The sequence below is a fragment of the Symphalangus syndactylus genome, chromosome X, assembly GCF_028878055.3.
Source record: "Symphalangus syndactylus isolate Jambi chromosome X, NHGRI_mSymSyn1-v2.1_pri, whole genome shotgun sequence".
Lineage (NCBI taxonomy): Eukaryota > Metazoa > Chordata > Mammalia > Primates > Hylobatidae > Symphalangus > Symphalangus syndactylus.
In genome coordinates this window covers 62414580-62431846 of record NC_072447.2, presented here as the reverse complement: position 1 = coordinate 62431846, position 17267 = coordinate 62414580, and the positions used below count along the sequence as shown (strand labels likewise).

The 17267-nt window shown below is 46.6% G+C and overlaps 1 protein-coding gene across 1 annotated transcript; it reads right to left on the bottom strand.

Annotated features, from left to right (window-relative positions):
* Nucleotides 1-290: 290 nt before the first annotated feature.
* On the bottom strand, nucleotides 291-12066 carry GLOD5 (glyoxalase domain containing 5). The gene is made up of 4 exons (XM_055269018.1): nucleotides 11960-12066; nucleotides 7854-7991; nucleotides 2848-3003; nucleotides 291-629 (listed from the first exon to the last, which is right to left on the bottom strand). The coding sequence occupies exons 1-4, from the start codon at nucleotides 12020-12022 to the stop codon at nucleotides 504-506; spliced, it is 483 nt and encodes a 160-aa protein (XP_055124993.1). The 5' UTR covers nucleotides 12023-12066; the 3' UTR covers nucleotides 291-503.
* Nucleotides 12067-17267: the final 5201 nt, after the last annotated feature.

Sequence of the window (17267 nt, the reverse complement as noted above, 5' to 3'; positions counted from 1 at the left end):
TGGTCCTGGAAGGTCTGATGGGAATGAGAGATCCTGGGATTCTGCGAGGCCCAGGAATGGAGGAAACAGCAGGCAGCAGCTGGAGGAGTGAGAAAAGTTAGGAAAGGATGAAGACGATGGTGTCACAACGAGAAATCTGTCAGGGGCCTTGAATCCCGAGGTGATGACCCTAGATTCGGTGCTCAGAGGTGTCATACCCTGGTCATAGGCCTCCGGCCGAACAGCTCAGAGATCTCACACCCTACATAAACACCCATGCACGGCGCCAATACAATAACGAAGACTCCGTATTCATTGAGAGGTTATACATTTATTAGGCCAGCTTTGATGACATACAGACGTGTAGGTTTGGTTCCAAATCTGTCTTGGGTCCCCCCTCAGCAGGATGTGTGAAGTGCCTAAGTCCTCAGTCCTTGGAGATCTCTGGGCCTGGGTGGGGGTTTGCAGGAAGGAAAGGAGAGGGCGACATCAAGGGGGACAGAATGGAGGAGGTCCAGCCTCCATCACGAGGAGATGTAGTTGGACACCTCAATCAGATTTCTGTCGGGGTCTCGGAAGTAGATAGACATAATAGGCCCTTTTGCCCCTGTTCTGGGGACTGGCCCCTCCTCAACAGGGACATCACAAGCCTGAGGTGGGAAGAAAAGACAAAAGTCATTCGTCAAAGTCTGTGTGTGAGACCAAAATTTAATTCCTTTTTTTTGTTTTTTTGAGACAGAGTCTCGCTCCATCATCCAGGCTGGAGTGCAGTGGTGAGATCTCAGCTCACTGCAACCTCCGCTGCCTCCCAGGCTCAAGCAATTCTTCCACCTCAGCCTCCTGAGTAGCTGGGATTACAGGCGCATGCCACCATGCCCAGCTATTTTTTGTAGAGACGAGGTCTTGCTGTGCTGCCCAGGCTGGTCTCGAACTCCTGACCTCAAGTGATCCGCCCGCCTTAGCCTCCTAAACTGCTGGAATTACAGGCACGAGCCACTGCGCCTGGCCTGTAAAATTTAATTCCTTATAGTGGCCTAGAAGACCTTAGAACACTGCTGTATCTTTCTGACCTCATCTCCTACCATCCTCCCCTCCATCACTCCGTTCCAGCCACTTATCAGCTAGATGGCCTTGGGCACAGTACCTAACTACCCTGTACCTCGGTCTCCTCATCTGTAAAATGAGAAGGATAATAGTACCTAGTATTATCTAGTAAGTGGCAGAACCAGAATTCGAACCTAGGCAGTCTGGGTCAACGACCATACTCTTAACCCCTATGCTTCACCCATTTTACTTCCAAACCAGTCTTTTTCACTGACACTTCCCAAAGAAGGAGTCTAGGTTATTTGCACGGAATATATATAAGACCTCAATCCGTGTTCTGCAAAAGGGCAACTAATACCCCTTTTATTTTATTGTAGAGATGGGGCCTTGCTCTGTCACCCTGACTAGAATGCAGTGGTGCGATCACAGCTCACTACAGCCTCAACCTGGGCTCAAACGATCCTCCCACCTCTTAGCCTCCCAAGTAGCTGAGACTACAGGCACACACCACCACGTCCGGCTAATTTTTTTGTATTTTATGTAGACACAGGGTCTCGCCATGTTACCCAGGCTGGTCTCAAATTCCTGGGTTCAAGTGATCCTCCCTCCTTGGCCTCCTAAAGCACTGGGATTACAGGCACGAGCCACTGTGCCCCTGGCCTTACTTTAATTTTTTAGAGACAGGGTCTTGCTGTATCACCCAGGCTGGAGTGCAGTGGCATGATCATAGCTCACTGTAGCCTCCACCTCCTGGGCTCAAGTGGTCCTCCCACTTCACCCTCTTGAATAGCTAGGATGACGGGCATGCACTACCACGCCTGGCTACTTTATTTTTTTTTAAGAGATGGGATCTCACTATGTTGCCCAGGCTGGTCTGGAACTCCTGGCCCAAATGATCCTCCCACCTCAGCCTCCCAAAGTGCTGGGATTACAGGCGTGAATGACCATGCCCAACCAATGCCTCTTCTAGATGACATCATTTTAAGTATTACAGAGACACTGGATTAAATAACGACAAATCAGAAATTATTCCCTCTCCAATCTTTTTTCAGTCCTTCTTATTACACAAAGAAGGTGGATGCTAACAAGTTCTTAGTATCTCTTTAACCACCTGTCATATCTCCCTTTGTAATGTCAGAGCCAGGGAGTACAGGGAACGGAAGTTGCTAGAATCTAATGACATTGTTATGCTTTTATAGCTGTTGGTTTTTACAGTTACTTTTCCTTTATGCCAAGATATAATGGGTTTTTCATGTACTTGGATGAACATTTTCTTTTTATATAAATGTATTTAGGGCTGGGCATGTGGCTCATGCCTATAATGCCAGCACTTTGGGAGGCCGAGGTGGGCGGAGCACTTGAGGTCAGGAGTTTGAGACCAGCCTGGCCAACATGGTGAAACCCCGTCTCTACCAAAACTACTAAAATTAGCCAGCTGTGGTGGCACGTGCCTGTAGTACCAGCAACTTGGGAGGCTGAGGCAGGAGAATCACTTGAACCCAGGAGGCGGAGGTTGCAGTAAGCCGAGATCATGCCACTACACTCCAGCCTGGGCGACAGAGCAAGACTCTGTCTCAAAAAAAAAAAAAAAAAAGTATTTAAGTGTATAAATGTAGGTTTTTTTGTTCGTTTGTTTTACAATGGGGATGCACAGTTTCCTTTTTAAACACATTTATTTACATGAAAAAATTGTCAGTCAAAATAGTACATAACTGTGTGCAGACATTATCTGGTTGTGGTAAAACTTGTTACCTCTCTGGGTCATTCTTCTGTTTTCACTGCGTTTGCAGCAGCTTTTGCAAAAAGAAGAGAAGTCCCACTCACCTTGAGGTGCTGGATCATTTCCTCCAAAGGCACCTCTGTGATCAGACATATGTCCAGGGAGCCAGGAACTGGGTGAGCGGCTTTGGGTTCAAATTCCTTTCCCACCTCGTGGAGGTTAAATTTCTGGTCTCCAAAACACAGTGCTTTCCGGTCTTCCTACTTGGTGGAGAGGGGCAGAGAAAACAGCCTAGTATTAAACCTCGAAGATGAGCGTGAGATGAAGCCTTTCCACCTATCCCAACAAGGTTTAAAAAAAAAACTAGAATGGGGCTACTACACAACAGCCCTTTGCCCCACCCAAGGCTCATTCCCTAGAGGCAAGTGTACGAGTTTATTTCTCCTTGAAATTATTTCCGTATCTCCAAATAGTGTTTATACCACTCAAGGCAGAGATAGCAATTTGCCTACCCAGTATACATTTCCCCTTTATTTCTTATAAACACAACAGAAATTTCAGTGGGGTCAACCATGTACCCAACTTTAAAAACCTACATTTCCCAGCACGTCCGGAGGCCACGTTAGCTGGACCGGGCAATGAGATGGGGGCAGAGGTGTGGGTGGGGCTTCCGGGAACCTCCCTACCCCACTGCGCTGGCCCTTATTGCTCATTCACTTCCTCTTGCTTCCCAGCCACTGCCCATGACCTGACTAACTGCCACTGGACTGGTTGTTCAGTGAGAGGAAAAGAAAACTCTTGTCTTGTTTAACCCACAGTTAGTTGAGTTTTCTCCTACGTGCCTCCAAAGTCCCTAACTGATGCACCACTGTTTATTTATTTATTTGTTATTTGAGACAGAGTCTTGCTCTGTTGCCCAGGCTGGGTGCAGTGGCACAATTTTGGCTTACCGCAACCTCCACATCCTGGTTCAGGTGATTCTCGTGCCTCAGCCTCCGGAGTAACTGGGACTACAGGTGCACGCCACCATGCCCAGCTAATTTTTATATTTTTAGTAGAGATGGGGTTTTGCTATGTTGGCCAGGCTGGTCTCAAACTCCTGACCTAAGGTGATCTGCCCACCTCAGCCTCCCAAAGTGCTGAGATTACAGGTGTGAGCCACTGTGCCTGGCCTCTTTTTTTTTTTGAGACAGAGTCTTGCTCTGTCACCCAGGCTTCAGTGCAGCGATCACGGCTCACTGCAGCCTCAACCTCCCAGGCTCAAGTGATCCTGCAACCTCAGCCTCTGAGTAGCGGGGACCACAGGCACACCCCACCACGCCTGGCTAATTTTTTTTATTTTTTGTAGAGACCGGGTCTCCCCATGTTGCCCAGGCTGGTCTCGAACTCCTGGCTCAAGTGATCCCCGCCTCGGCCTCTCAAAGTGCTGGGATTACAGATGTGAGCCGGTGTGCCCGGCCGCACTACTATTTCTTCATTTAGCAACTTGAGATATTTCCTATCACCTCCCTGCTATGATAAATGAGAATTTAGCTCATTGACATTACTACCTCTTCCAATACAATTTGATTATCATGTTTAGTTTCTCTTTTAGCTCCTTAACAATTTTTAAATAACCCATTTGCATGTTTATTTTGTTTACTTATTTATTTTTTTTAAGAGACAGAGTCTCATTCTATCACCCAGGCTGGAATGCAGTGGTGCAATCACGGCTCACTGCAGCCTTGACCTCCTGGCCTCAAGCAGTCCTCCTGCCTCAGCCTCCTGAGTAGCTGGGATTCCATTACAGGTGCGCACCACCACGCCTGGCTAATTATAAAACTTTTTTTTTTTTTTTTTGTAGAGACAGTAGTCTCAGTATGTTGCCCAGGCTGGACTCCAACTCCTGAGCTCAAGCGATCCTCCTGCCTCATCCTCTCAAAGTGTTGGGATTGCAGGCGTGAGCCACCACATTTGGCTGCAAGTTTATTTTTGTAGATCAACTACAGATTAACTCACAGCCCTGCCGTGTTCTTCATGAATCCTCCCTCTCCTGGACCTCTCAACATGTGCCATTTCTTTTTTTCTTTTTCTTTCTCTTTTATATCACTATGAATGATACCACATCCATTCAATCAGAAAATGACTTTATTTCACTTTTTTTTTTTTTTTTGAGACAGAGTCTCGCTCTGTCACCCAGGCTGGAGTGCAGTGGCAAGATCTCGGCTCACTGCAACCTCCGCCTCCTGAGTTTAAGCGATTCTCCTGCCTCAGCCTCCCGAGTAGCTAGGACTACAGGCGCCAGACACCATGCTTGGCTAATTTTTGTAGTTTTAGTAGAGATGGGGTTTCAGCATGTTGTCCAGGCTGGTCTCGAACTCCTGACCTCAAGTGATCCACCCATCTCAGCCTCCCAAAGTGTTGGGATTACAGGCGTGAGCCACCACGTCTGGCCAACTTTATTTCACTTTTGGACTTGAGGGTAGTTTGGCTCAGTGTGCAGTTGTAGGTTGCAGCTTATTTTCCCATAGCCTTTTAAATATGTTGCTTCATTGTCTTCCCCAAATGTGGTGTTGCTGTTAAGAAGTCTGATGTTCATCTGTGTTTTATTCTTTGGTTGGTGATACATCCATCTTCCACTACTGCAGCTTTAGGATTTTTCTTAATCCTAATGTTCTGAAATTTCACTCCATTGTGTCCAAGTACAGAGGTTGAGGCATCATGCACCTCGTTATCACCATTGGCCCACGCAAGGACTATCTCTTGTTTTATTTATCTTTTTCCCTTCATTATCCATTCCCATCTCCACCTTAGGCAACCATTATAATGTGTTTGATGTGTATCCTTTGGTTTTCATAAATTGCTGTAAAAAATGTGTTACTGTTTTATGTGTGTGTATTGTAAAGGGTAGCATGCTGTAGACCTGATTGTTTCTTCATTTTTCACTCAGCACGTTCTTTTCAAGACCCGTCCATGTTGCTGTGTACACATCCAGTCTGATGTTGCATAATACTACATTTCTGCTTAAGGTTCCATGTTAGATTTAACATTTTTAGCCAAATAGAAAAAATTGGCTGAGTGTAGTGGCACGTGCCTACAGTCTCAACTACTCGGGAGGGTGAGGCAAGAGAAGCACCTGAGTCTGGGAGGTTGAGGCTGCGGTGAACCGTGATCGCACCACTATACTCCAGCCTGGGCAACAGAGTGAGACCCTGTCTAAAAGATTTTTCTTTTCCTGTTTGCGATTCCTCGAGCCCTTTGTATTTAAGTTATATGTGTGTGTGGGAGGGGTGTTCATGTGTACTTCCTTGTTTTAGAGCGGTTTTAGGTCCACAGCAAAATTGAACAGGAGGTATAGGGATATATACACCTTGCCCCGACATATGCACAGCCTCCCCCACTTCTTTTACTTAGTAATATGCATTTAAGTTTCCTCCATGTCTTTTTATGGTTTGATAGTCCATTTATTTTATTTAATTAATTTATCTATTTGAGATTGAGTCTTGTTCTGTCACCCAGGCTGGAGTGCAATGGTGCAATCTTGGCTCACTGCAACCTCCGCCTCCTGGGTTCAAGTGATTCTCCTGCCTCAGCCTCCCGAGTAGCTGGGATTACAGGCGCCCACCACCACGCCTGGCTAATTTTCGTATTTTTAGTAGAGATGGGGTTTCACCATGTTGGCCAGGCTGGTCTCAAACTCCTGACCTCAGGTGATCCACCCGCCTCGGCCTCCCAAAGTGTTGGGATTATAGGCATGAGCCACCGCACCTGGCAGATAGTCCATTTACTTTTATCACTGAATAATATTTCATTGTCTGGATGTGCCACAGTTGATATATCCATTCACTTACTGAAGCGCATCTTAGTAAGGCATTTTTTTGCTTTCTCTGCATTTGCCTTTTTTGAAGTTATTCCAAATTATCAAGGATAGTTCAATCTCTGGAAACCTCTTTTTTTTCCCATGGGGTCTATCTTTCCTGGGGTCTTTCTTACACCTGTTCCAAACTGGACTGATTGTTCTCTAAGTACCTTTCTGGGATCTTCCTCTTGGGATACATTGTGGCCTGACTTCCATGTCTTCCATATTCCCAGATTAGTCATCCAATTTTTTTTTTTTTTTGAGATGGAATCTTGCTCTGTCACCCAGGCTGGAGTGCAGTGATGCGATCTCGGCTCACTGCAACCTCTGCCTCCCAAAGTGCTGGGATTACAGGTGTGAGCCACTGTGCCTGGCCAGTCCCCCATTTTGATATAGCATACCCTCAAGTAATTTTCAAAGCAAGTGGGAAATTTTGTAAGACTTCGTATGACTAAGAATGCTTTTATTCTACATTTGCCTTTTTGTTTGTTTGTTTTTTTTGATACAGTCTTGCTCTGTCACTCAGACTAGAGTGCTGTAGTGCAATCTCGGCTCACTGCAACCTCTGCCTTCCAGGCTCAAGCAATTCTCATGCCTCAGCCTCCCAAGTAGCTGGGATCACAGGCGTGCACCACCATGCATGGCTAATTTTTGTACTTTTAGTAGAGACGGGGTTTTGCCATGTTGGCCAGGCTGGTCTCAAACTCCTGACCTGAAGTTATCCGCCCACCTCGGCCTCCCAAAGTGCTCGGATTACAGGCATGAGCCACCGCACCTGGCCCCTACGTTTACCTTTGGTTAATAGTTTGGTTGGACATAGAATTCTAGGTGGAAAATTTTCCCCTCAGAATCTTGAAGGTGTCCTTTTATCTTTTGGTCTCTGGTCTCTTGGAAAATCTGATATTTGTTTTTTTTTTTTCTCCTTTGTAGGTAATCTACTTTTTAATCTCTATGAAAGCTCTTAGGACCTACTTTTTCAGTTTGATGTTCTATAATTTCAGAAGGATCCATGTAAGTGTCAACATGCTGGATACTTGGTTAACCTTTTCCATGTAGAGACTGCAAAGTTATCTTGCATTGTTTCTATGATAATTTCCTCCTCCATTCTCTCTCTGGAAGTCCAAATATTCAGAGTTTGGAATCTCCTCTATTGATCTTTTTATATTTTCTCTCAGATTTCCCGTGGTTTTCCTTTTAGAGTTAAGTTATATGTTAAAGTGTTATCAGCAAATTTTAGCCCACCTGAATTTTGGCATTTGGGGAAGTGGTTACCTTAAAAGTCATGACCTCCATGCCCAGGATCTTGGAATAAAACATGGTGGTGTCTTTGATGCTCTTCACTGTCATCACGATGTGGTCAAGTCTACGGATAAGACATGGGGGAGGGGTCTGACTGCTGTCCCTCCATGACTAAAAAAAGAAAAAAAAGTCAGAAGAGACCACATTGCCATTTGTCACGCCTGTGTTTTCTTCTCACCTCCCCCTACCTCCCCAATTATGCTACTTCCTCCTCACCCTCTTTCAAGGGGAAAGGCCTGAGAGAATACTTACTGGTAGAATCTTACTGCCCATATGTGGATTCATGAGAGCCCACGTGTCTGCCATGACCACTTTCCACTGTTTTCTTGTTCCCTTTCTTTTCTTTTTTTTTTTTTTTTTTTTGAGACAGAGTCTCACTTTGTTGCCCAGGCTGGAGTGCAGTGGCACAATCTCAGCTCACTGCAACCTCCGCCTCCCAGCTTCAAGCGATTCTCCTGCCTCGGCCTCCTGAGTAGCTGGGATTACAGGTATGTGTCAGCACGCCCAGCTAATTTTTGTATTTTTAGTAGAGATGGGGTTTCACTATGTTGGTCAGGCTGGTCTTAAACTCAAACTCCTGACCTCAAGTGATCTGCCCGCCTCGGCCTCCCAGAGTGCTGGGATTACAGGAGTGAACCACCGCACCCGGCCTTCTTGTTCCCTTTCTCCTCTTCCAGAAGTGAAGATTAGGGGAGTGGAGACCAAGACAATGCCCTCCCCTGTTTTCCCCTAAATAGAGTTCATCTCTTTTCCAAGAAGTGACAAGACACAGAGTAGGCTCAGTCCTGTGAATTGGCCGATTTTACCCAGCCCCGTCCTTTCCCATTCTGCAGCTTCAGTCACAGAGAACAGGACAAGAAGGGGGCATCTCAGAAGAAATGAAGGTTTCTGGGCATGCGTGTTTACAGATCCACCTTGACACCCAGAGGGAGGACCACTCCCCCACCTTCCACTTTCCCGCCCTCAGCACACTTCCCATCAGATCTTTCTCTTGACTTGAATTATTTAGTAATTTGTATATTTACAGTATCTCTGCTACAGGATTATAAAGCACCTGTGGTCTGGCACTATAGGCAATGGAGTATAATGCTTAAAAGAATAGATTCTGGTGGTGGCACCTGTAATCTCAGCACTTTGGGAGGCTGAGGCAGGCAGATCTTTTGAACCTAGGAGTTTGAGATCAGCCTGGGCAGCACAGTGAGACCCTGTATCTACAAAAAAATACAAAAATTAGCTAGGTGGGAGGGCGCTCACGTGTAGTTCTGGTTACTTGGGGGCCTAAGGTGGGAGGATCACTTGAGCCTGGGAGGCGGAGGTTGCAATGAGCTATGATCATGCAGCCGGACTCCTGGGTGACAGAGCAAGACCGTGTCTCAAAATAAAATAAAATAAAATAAAGATTCTGGAGCCAGATTGACATTTAAATAATTTCTCTAATTTCTCTGTGCCTTGGTTTTCCCTTCTATAAAATGAGCATGATTTTATACATACAGGATTATTGTGAGAGTTTTAAAAAAGTACTGTTTTTAAGGGCGTAGAACAATGCCTGATCCATATCAAGTGCTATAAAAGGATTGATGATGATGATGATGTGTGGACATCTTGTTAAAATCTAGACTCCAGTTACAATGACCCCTATCTCTACAGCCTCATCCATTGCTCTTGAACTCCAATCTACACTGTCCTTTAGCCTGTTCCTCATAAGGACCACCCTTGTACCTTTCATTTCAGGGCCTTTGCAGATGGTAATGCCTGTCTCCCTGACTAGAATGTAAGCTTCATAAGAGCAGGGACTTCTGTCTGTTTTGTTCCCCACTCTTTCCCAAACAACTAGTTCAATCATATTTGTTCAATAAATAAATATCTACTGTAACAACTAGGGACAGTGCTTGGCACAAAGTCTGACTAATTTCTATTCTGTTCAATTCGATTCCATTGGATTCCATTCTATTCTGTTCTACCCTTTGCTATTTTATTATTTTCTATTCCACTGCATTTAGTTCCATTGAAACCAGCCCATTTTAAACAATTGATTTCACTGAGCTCCAGCTAAAAAAAAATCCTGTATCATTCTATTTTCCTGAGTGGAGGAGGCATTAGCAAAGTTGCTGAGTTCTGCTCTCCCGGTGGATACAAAAGATCCACATGGACATAGGAATTGCAGAAAGAGAAAATGACTGACATTTTGGCTCCATTGAAAATAAAGTCGTATGTTGAAAAAATTTTTATTAACTTTCTTTTTTAATTCCCTTTTTGAGACACGGTCTTGCTTTGTTGCCCAGCCTGGAGCACGGTGGCATGATCACAGGTCACTGCAGCCTCAACCTCCTGGACTCAAGCAATCCTCCTACTTCAGCCTCCCTAGTAGCTGGGATTACAGGTGTGTGCCACCATGCCCAACTATTTTTTGTTTTCTTTTTTCATTTTTTTGTAGAGGTGAGGGCTCACTATGTTTCCCAGGCTGGTCTTGAACTCCTGGGCTCAAGCAATCCTCCCTCCTCAGCCTCCCAGAGTGTTGGGGTTACAGGCATGAGCCACTGCACCCAGCCCTTATTAACCTTCTAACATTTGTAGAATCGGTCACAATACCCCATTTACATTCCTGGTATTGGCAATCTATATATTTTCTTAATTTCTCGAGAGAAAATAGACATTGCTAGTATTTTATTAATCTGTTCAAAGAATCAGCTTTCAACATTTATTGTATCTTTGCTTTCTATTTCACCAGTTTCTGCTGTTATAATTTCCTTCCTTCTACTTTCTTAGGTTCCACTTGCCATTCTTTTCCCAGTTTCTTGATAGGGAAGCTCAGGTCATTGATTTTCAACTTTTCTACTTTTCTGATCTGTGCATTTAGAACTATAGATTTCCTCTAAGCACTGCTTTGGCCACATCTGCATCATTTTGATAGTCTGTTGGAAATAAACTCCACCTATTCCTCCCATTATTCAGTTCCCTGCCAGCTTAGATTCACTCCCCAGATCCTGCTTTGCAGACTCGGAGCTCCATCCTTGCAAATTCAAGGACGAGCAGGGATGGCTGTCTTCAAGAACAGGAAGGCCAGCATGGCTCAGAACTCAAGAGTGAATGAGAGATGAGTGGGAGGGCAAGGCAGGGTTCGGATCCTGCAGAGTCTTGGAGGTGAAGTTACAAAGCCTGTTTTATAAAATGATGATCAAGACATAGTCATCACACAGAGGACTGGGTGTGGTGGCTCACGCCTGTAATCCTGGCACTTTGGAAGGCCAAGGTGGGTGGATTACATGAGGTCAGGAGTTTGAGACCAGCCTGGCCTACATGGTGAAATCCTGTCTCTACTAAAAATACAAAAATTAGCTGGGCATGGTGGTGTGCACCTGTAATCCCCTACTCGGGAGGCTGAGGCAGGAGAATCGCTTGAACCTGGGAGGCAGAGGTTGCAGTGACCTGAGATAGCACCACTGCACTCCACTCTGGGTGACAAGAGCAAACCTTGGTCTCAAAAAAAAAAAAAAAAGACGTAGTAATCACACAAGGCTTACTGTGTGCCAAGCCCTGTTTTACACACTCTACAAAAATATAATCCACTTTATTTCTCACCACAGCATATAAAATCCCTATAGTCAGAGTGCCCGGAACACCATGTCCTTCCTCCTTTGGCCTCCTCTACAGGGAAGGGTTCTGTCTTCCTACAGGGTCCTCTTCAAGGTCCCCTTCAGGTTGCCAGGGGCCTCTGAATTCCTCTCCTAAAACTCAAGGTCAGCGCTGTGTTTCCTAGCCTCTCTCCACATGGCCTTAATCATGACAGCTTTGGGGGCACCCTGCGTGAGCCACCTTTGTATCTCTCCACCTGTCCCTGGCTAAACTGGGGGAGGAGCCAGCCCTCAGCCCCGGCCCAGCCCTGCACACCTGAGCACAGGGCCCTCCATGGCTTAGAGCCGGGCCTTTCCATGGGCCTCTGCTGCCCTCTGCTTGTCTCTGAAAGAGAAAGGGAGAGAGGAGGACAGGAAATGGGAGCCAGCAGAGAAGGGAAACAGGTTACTAGACCAGCTTCAGTGCCAACACACTTGTCCCAGATCCCCAGGGGCCATCTTGTTCACCTGTTTCTCCGAAGTCCTGCTCCACATCTTGACTGGCAGCCTGGAGGGCAGACGGCGCAGCATGGCAGGGTAGGCGTCTTTGCCCAGGGTCCTCCCAACAACCCTCTGGCTCAGCGCCTGGAGATCAAGGGGCAGGAATGGGAGGGCACAGGCTGAGGACTGTGGGAGGTGACACAGGTAGGTGGTGCAAATGGAAGGACTTTGACATTAAATTCAGGGCCTCAAAATTGAAAGCTTAAGGTGGATGTGTATAAGAGATTACTTCTTGTCAACACTGAAGGCTGGGTTCGGTGGTTCATGCCTGTAATCCCAGCACTTTGGGAGGACAAGGCACGTGGATCACCTGAGGTCAGGAGTTCGAGACCAGCCTGGACAACATGGTAAAACCCTATCTTTACTAAAAATGCAAAACATTAGCCAGGCGTGGTGGTGGGCGCCTGTAATCCCAGCTACTTGGGAGGCTGAGGCAGGAGAATCGCTTGAATCTGGGAGGCGGAGGTTGCAGTGAGCCGAGATGGCGCCGTTGCACTCCAGCCTGGGCGACAGAGCGAGAGTCCATCTCAATAATAATAATAATACTGAAAAACCACCAAATATTAAGGGGATCTTTATTCTAGAGTGTGATGCCTCTGGTCTACTTAGGGGTATGTCTCCAAAGTGTGAGATCTGTGAGCTGTTTGAGAGTGTGTCAGGGGTATGAAGTTGTGAGATATCTGAGTTAGAGTATGACTGCTCTGACCTATTAGGTGTCTGTTTCTAAGCCAAGATCCCTAAACTCTTAAGAGTTCTGAGCCCCTTGGCCAAGCACGGTGGCTCACACCTGTAATCTCAGCACTTTGGGAGGCCAAGGTGGATGGATTACTTGAGGCTGGGAGTTCGAGACCAGCCTGGCCAACATGGTAAAGCTCTATCTCTACTAAAAATACAAAAATTACCCAGGCATGGTGGTGCGCACCTGTAGTCCCAGCTATTCAGGAGCCTGAGGCAGGAGAATAGTTTGAACCCGGGAGGCGGAGGTTGCAGTGAGCCGAGATCGCACCATTGCACTCCAGCCTGGGTGACAGAGTGAGACTCTGTTTAAAAAAAAAAAAAAAGTTCTGAGCCCCAGGGTGTGATGTTCCTGAATTATTTTGGGGGATGAGTTTTGGGGGATGAGATTTGCAGTCTTCGTCCTCCTCCCCACTCACCCTTCACTCACCCTCACCTTCCGCTGCTGAGAGTAAGAGAACATTCATCAGCCCAGTTGCTGTTCACTTTACCCTGAGCAGAGCTCCCCCATCTCTCTTACAGGTTATTTGTCTGGCCCCTGGAGCATGTGAGTTTGAGATTTTTGTTTCTATTTAACCCCAACACAAACACTTTGTGTTGTGGATATTGTTTTGTTTTTGTTTTTTTTTTTGAGACAGTGTCTCACTTTGTCACCCATGCTGGAGCCCACTGGCGCCATGATGGCTCAGTGCAGCCTCAAACTCCTGGGCTCAAGGGATCCTCCTGCCTCAGCCTCCTGGGTAGCTGGGACTACAGGTGTGTGTCACCACGCCTGGCTAATTTTTGTGTTTTTAGTAGGGATGAGGTCTAAGTGTTGGGATTACAGGCGTGAGCCACACCGCACCCGGCCAGATATTGTTTTTAAGCATATGATTTTCCTTTAAAAAGAGTTACACAAATAATATGTGAATACAGGTTTGTATAAAAGATTTGAAAAACAGTCTGAGGGTGGTGGCTCACACCTGTAATCCCAGCACTTTGGGAGGCTAAGGCGAGTGGATCAATTGAGGTCAGGAGTTCAAGACCAGCCTGGCCAATATGGTGAAACCCCATCTCTACTAAAAATACAAAAATTAGCCAGGCATGGTGGCATGCAGCTGTAATCCCAGCTACTCGGGAGGCTGAGGCACAAGAATCACTTGAACCCGGGAGGCAGAGGTGGCAGTGGGCTGAGATCGTGCCACTGTACTCCAGTCTGGATGACAGAAGGAGACGCTTTCTCTCGAAAAAAAAAAAAGATTTGAAGAACACATCAGTACATGGACTCTAGCAATCATCTCTACCCCCATTCCCCCAAAATGACCACTGGGGTCAGATTCTGGTGTTTCCTTCCAGATACAGTTCTCTGTGTTTCCATAGTGTGTGTGTGCGCACACTACACACATGCACTAGGTCACTGTAACTGACTCCCCCTTGCTTTTCCCTGCCTATAGCACATCCTGTAGAAGGTAACCCCCACCCCTGCAGGTACACACAAGTCCCATCCATTCTGTGTCACGTCCAGTGGGCACTCTGTGCTGTAACATGAACCCTCATTATTCGTTTCACTCTGCAATAGTCCTTGGGTATCAGTGAACATTTACAAGATTTTCCTGGTTGTTTGCTCCTACCAGCCTTGTTCCCACAGCTCTGTGCACATGTCTGAGTACTAGAATTAGAAGTGGAATTGCTGGGTGTATTAGAGTTCTCTGGAGAAACAGAACCAGTAGGAGAAACAGAACCAATATGTAATATATTACAAGGATTGGCTCATGTGATTTTGGAAGCTGAGAAGTTCCACAATCTGCCATCAACAAGCTGGAGACCCGGGAGAGCCAGTGGTGTTGTTCTGAGAACCAAAGGGCTGATGGTGTTGGCTGGGCATGGTGTCTCATGCCTGTAATCCCAGCACTTTGGGAGGCCAAGGTGGTTGGATCACTTCAGGTCAGGAATTCAAGACCAGCCTGGCTAACATGGCAAAACCCCATCCCTACTAAAAATACAAAAATTATCCAGGCGTGGTGGCGCATGCCTCCAGTCCTAGCTACTTGAGAGGCTGAGGCAGGAGAACCGCTTGAACCTGGGAGGTGGAGGTTGCAGTGAGCCGAGATTGTGCCACTGCACTTCAGCCTGGGTGACAGAGCAAGACTCTGTCTCTAAAAAACAAAACAAAACAAAACGAAAAAACAAAGGGCTGATGGTGTAAGTACCAGCCAAGGGCGAAGGACTGGTGTTCCACCTCAAGCAGTCATGCAGAGAGCAAATTCCACCTTCCTCCATCTTTTTGTTCTATTCCAACCTTCAGTGGATTGGGTGATGCCCATTTACAATGGGCAGAGCCATCTGCCTTACTCAGTCCAACAATTCATATGCTAACCTCATCTGGAAACACCCTCACAGATCCACCCAGAAATAATATTCAACAGGGCACCCTGTGTCCCTATCAAGTTGACACATAAAATTTACCATCACAAGTCCACCCCTTGTTAACTGTCCTTTTCCACTGTCCTTCAGAGATGTCTCAGAAAGGGGCTGTAGTGCTTCAGCTGTCCACTTTCAGAGTGTGCCTGCATAACATGAAGAATCATCTGTAAACCAGGCCCAAGTGTTCTCTTCCTGTGTCAACTAATTGTAGGGAACTCCCCATGAGGCCACAGGTGCAGGCTGGGAGAAAGGAGGCAGGGTAGAAGGAGTGGGGACCATGGACATTTAGGCCTCTTCCTCATGTAACTTGTGTCTTCAGGGCCTGCTTAGGCCCCATCATGTATTTCCCATTTCCATTCGACGATGGAGCGCTGCTGGGCACACCGACTCTTGGTTAGTCAGGTAACACCCAGTTCATGATGGGCAGGAATGATGTAACTTGGTGGCCCATGGTCAAGTATTTAGTTTCTACTAAGACCCAGTAGCAGACCAAGAACTGTTTCTCTCTCTCTCTCTTTTTTTTTTCTTTTTTTGAGACAGGGTCTCACTTTGTCACTCAGGCTGGACTGCAGTGGCACGATTACAGCTCACTACAGCCTCGACCTCCTGGGCTCAAGCGATCTTCCCACCTCAGCTTCCTGAGTAGGTGGGACAATAGGCATGCACCACCCCACCCAGCTATTAATAATTTTTGTATTTTTTTGTAGAGATGGATTTTTGCCATGTTGCCCAGGGTGGTCTCGAACTCCTGTGCTCAAGAGAGAGATGTGCTGGCCTCAACCTCCCAAAGTGCTGGGATTAAAGGAGTGATCCACCATGCCCAGCCAAGAGCTGTTTCTCAAAAGGAGGGTAGTTATCTGCAGAGAATAGCAGGGCTTTGCTCCAAAATCCTAAAGGAGGCTCACCAAATTTCATTTGGGGGGCTGAGACGGGTGGATTGCCTGAGCCCAAGAGTTCGAGACCAGCCTCGGGAACATGGGGAAACCCTATCTCTACAAAAAGTACAAAAGTTAGCCAGATGTGGTGGTGCACACCTGCAGTCAGTCCCAGCTACCAGGGAGGCTGAAGTGGGAGGATCACTTGAGCCTGAAAAGTCAAGGCTGCAGTGAGCTGTGATTGTGCCACTGCACTCCAGCCTAGGTGACAGAGCAAGACCCTGTCTCAAAAAATAAAATAAAATCCTAAAGGGCTAGGCTATGACTAACCTATAGCGGCCTGCCAAGAGCTCCAAACAGTATCCCTATCTGCCACTGTCACTTCAAGCACCACTGGATCTCCTGGGTGCTATGGCCCAAGTGGCAAAGCAGCTTGCACAGCAGCCTGGACATGTTGCAGAGCCTTCTCCTGTTCTGGGCCCCACACAAAACTTGCAGCTTTTCAGGTCATTTGGTAAACGGGCCTGTGTAACATACCCAAATGAGGAATGTGTTGCTTCCGAAATCCAAATAGGCGTGCTAGGTATTGTGCCTCTTTTTTGGTTGTAGGGGGGGCCAGATGCAACTACTTATCCTTCACCTTAGAAGGAATATATTGGCTGGGTGCGGTGGCTCACACCTGTAATCCCAGCACTTTGGGAGGCCGAGGCGGGTGGATCATGAGGTCAGGAGTTCGAGACCAGCCTGACCAACGTGGTGAAACCCCATCTCTACTAAAAATACAAAAATTAGCTGGGCATAGTGGCATGCGCCTGTAATCCCAGCTACTCAGGAGGCTGAGGCAGGAGAATCGCTTGAACGGGGAGGCGGAGGTTGCAGTGAGCCGAGATTGCATCATTGCACTCCAGCCTGGGTGACAGAGCGAGACTGCATCTCAAAAAAAAAAAAAAAAAAAAAGGAATATGTTGACAGACCTCACACCACTGGTCTCCTAGAAATTTCACTGAGGTAGAAGGTTCCTGAATTTTTGTTGAATTTATTTCCTACCCTCTGACACAGAAATTTCTCACCAATAAGTCTAGAGTAGTTGCTACTTGTTGCTCACTATGTCTACTCAGCATAATATCATCAATGTCATGGGCCAGTGTGATACCTGTGGAAGGGAAAGGCAATCAAAGTCCTTGTGGACTAAATTGTGACATAGGGCTGGAGAGTTGATTGATATACCACTGAGGCAGGATAGTGACAGAGTACAGCTGGCC

What these genes read in the sequence shown, in the direction of transcription:
- GLOD5 (XM_055269018.1), bottom strand. Translation starts at nt 12,022, where the DNA reads ATGCTGCGCCGTCTGCCCTCCAGGCTGCCAGTCAAGATGTGGAGCAGG. An exon ending in GCAGGACTTCGGAGAAACAG is followed by an intron (nt 7,992 to 11,959) that starts GTGAACAAGATG and finishes TTCTTTTTTTAG; the next exon opens with TCATGGAGGGACAGCAGTCA. An exon ending in AAATGATCCAGCACCTCAAG is followed by an intron (nt 630 to 2,847) that starts GTGAGTGGGACT and finishes TTCCCACCTCAG; the next exon opens with GCTTGTGATGTCCCTGTTGA.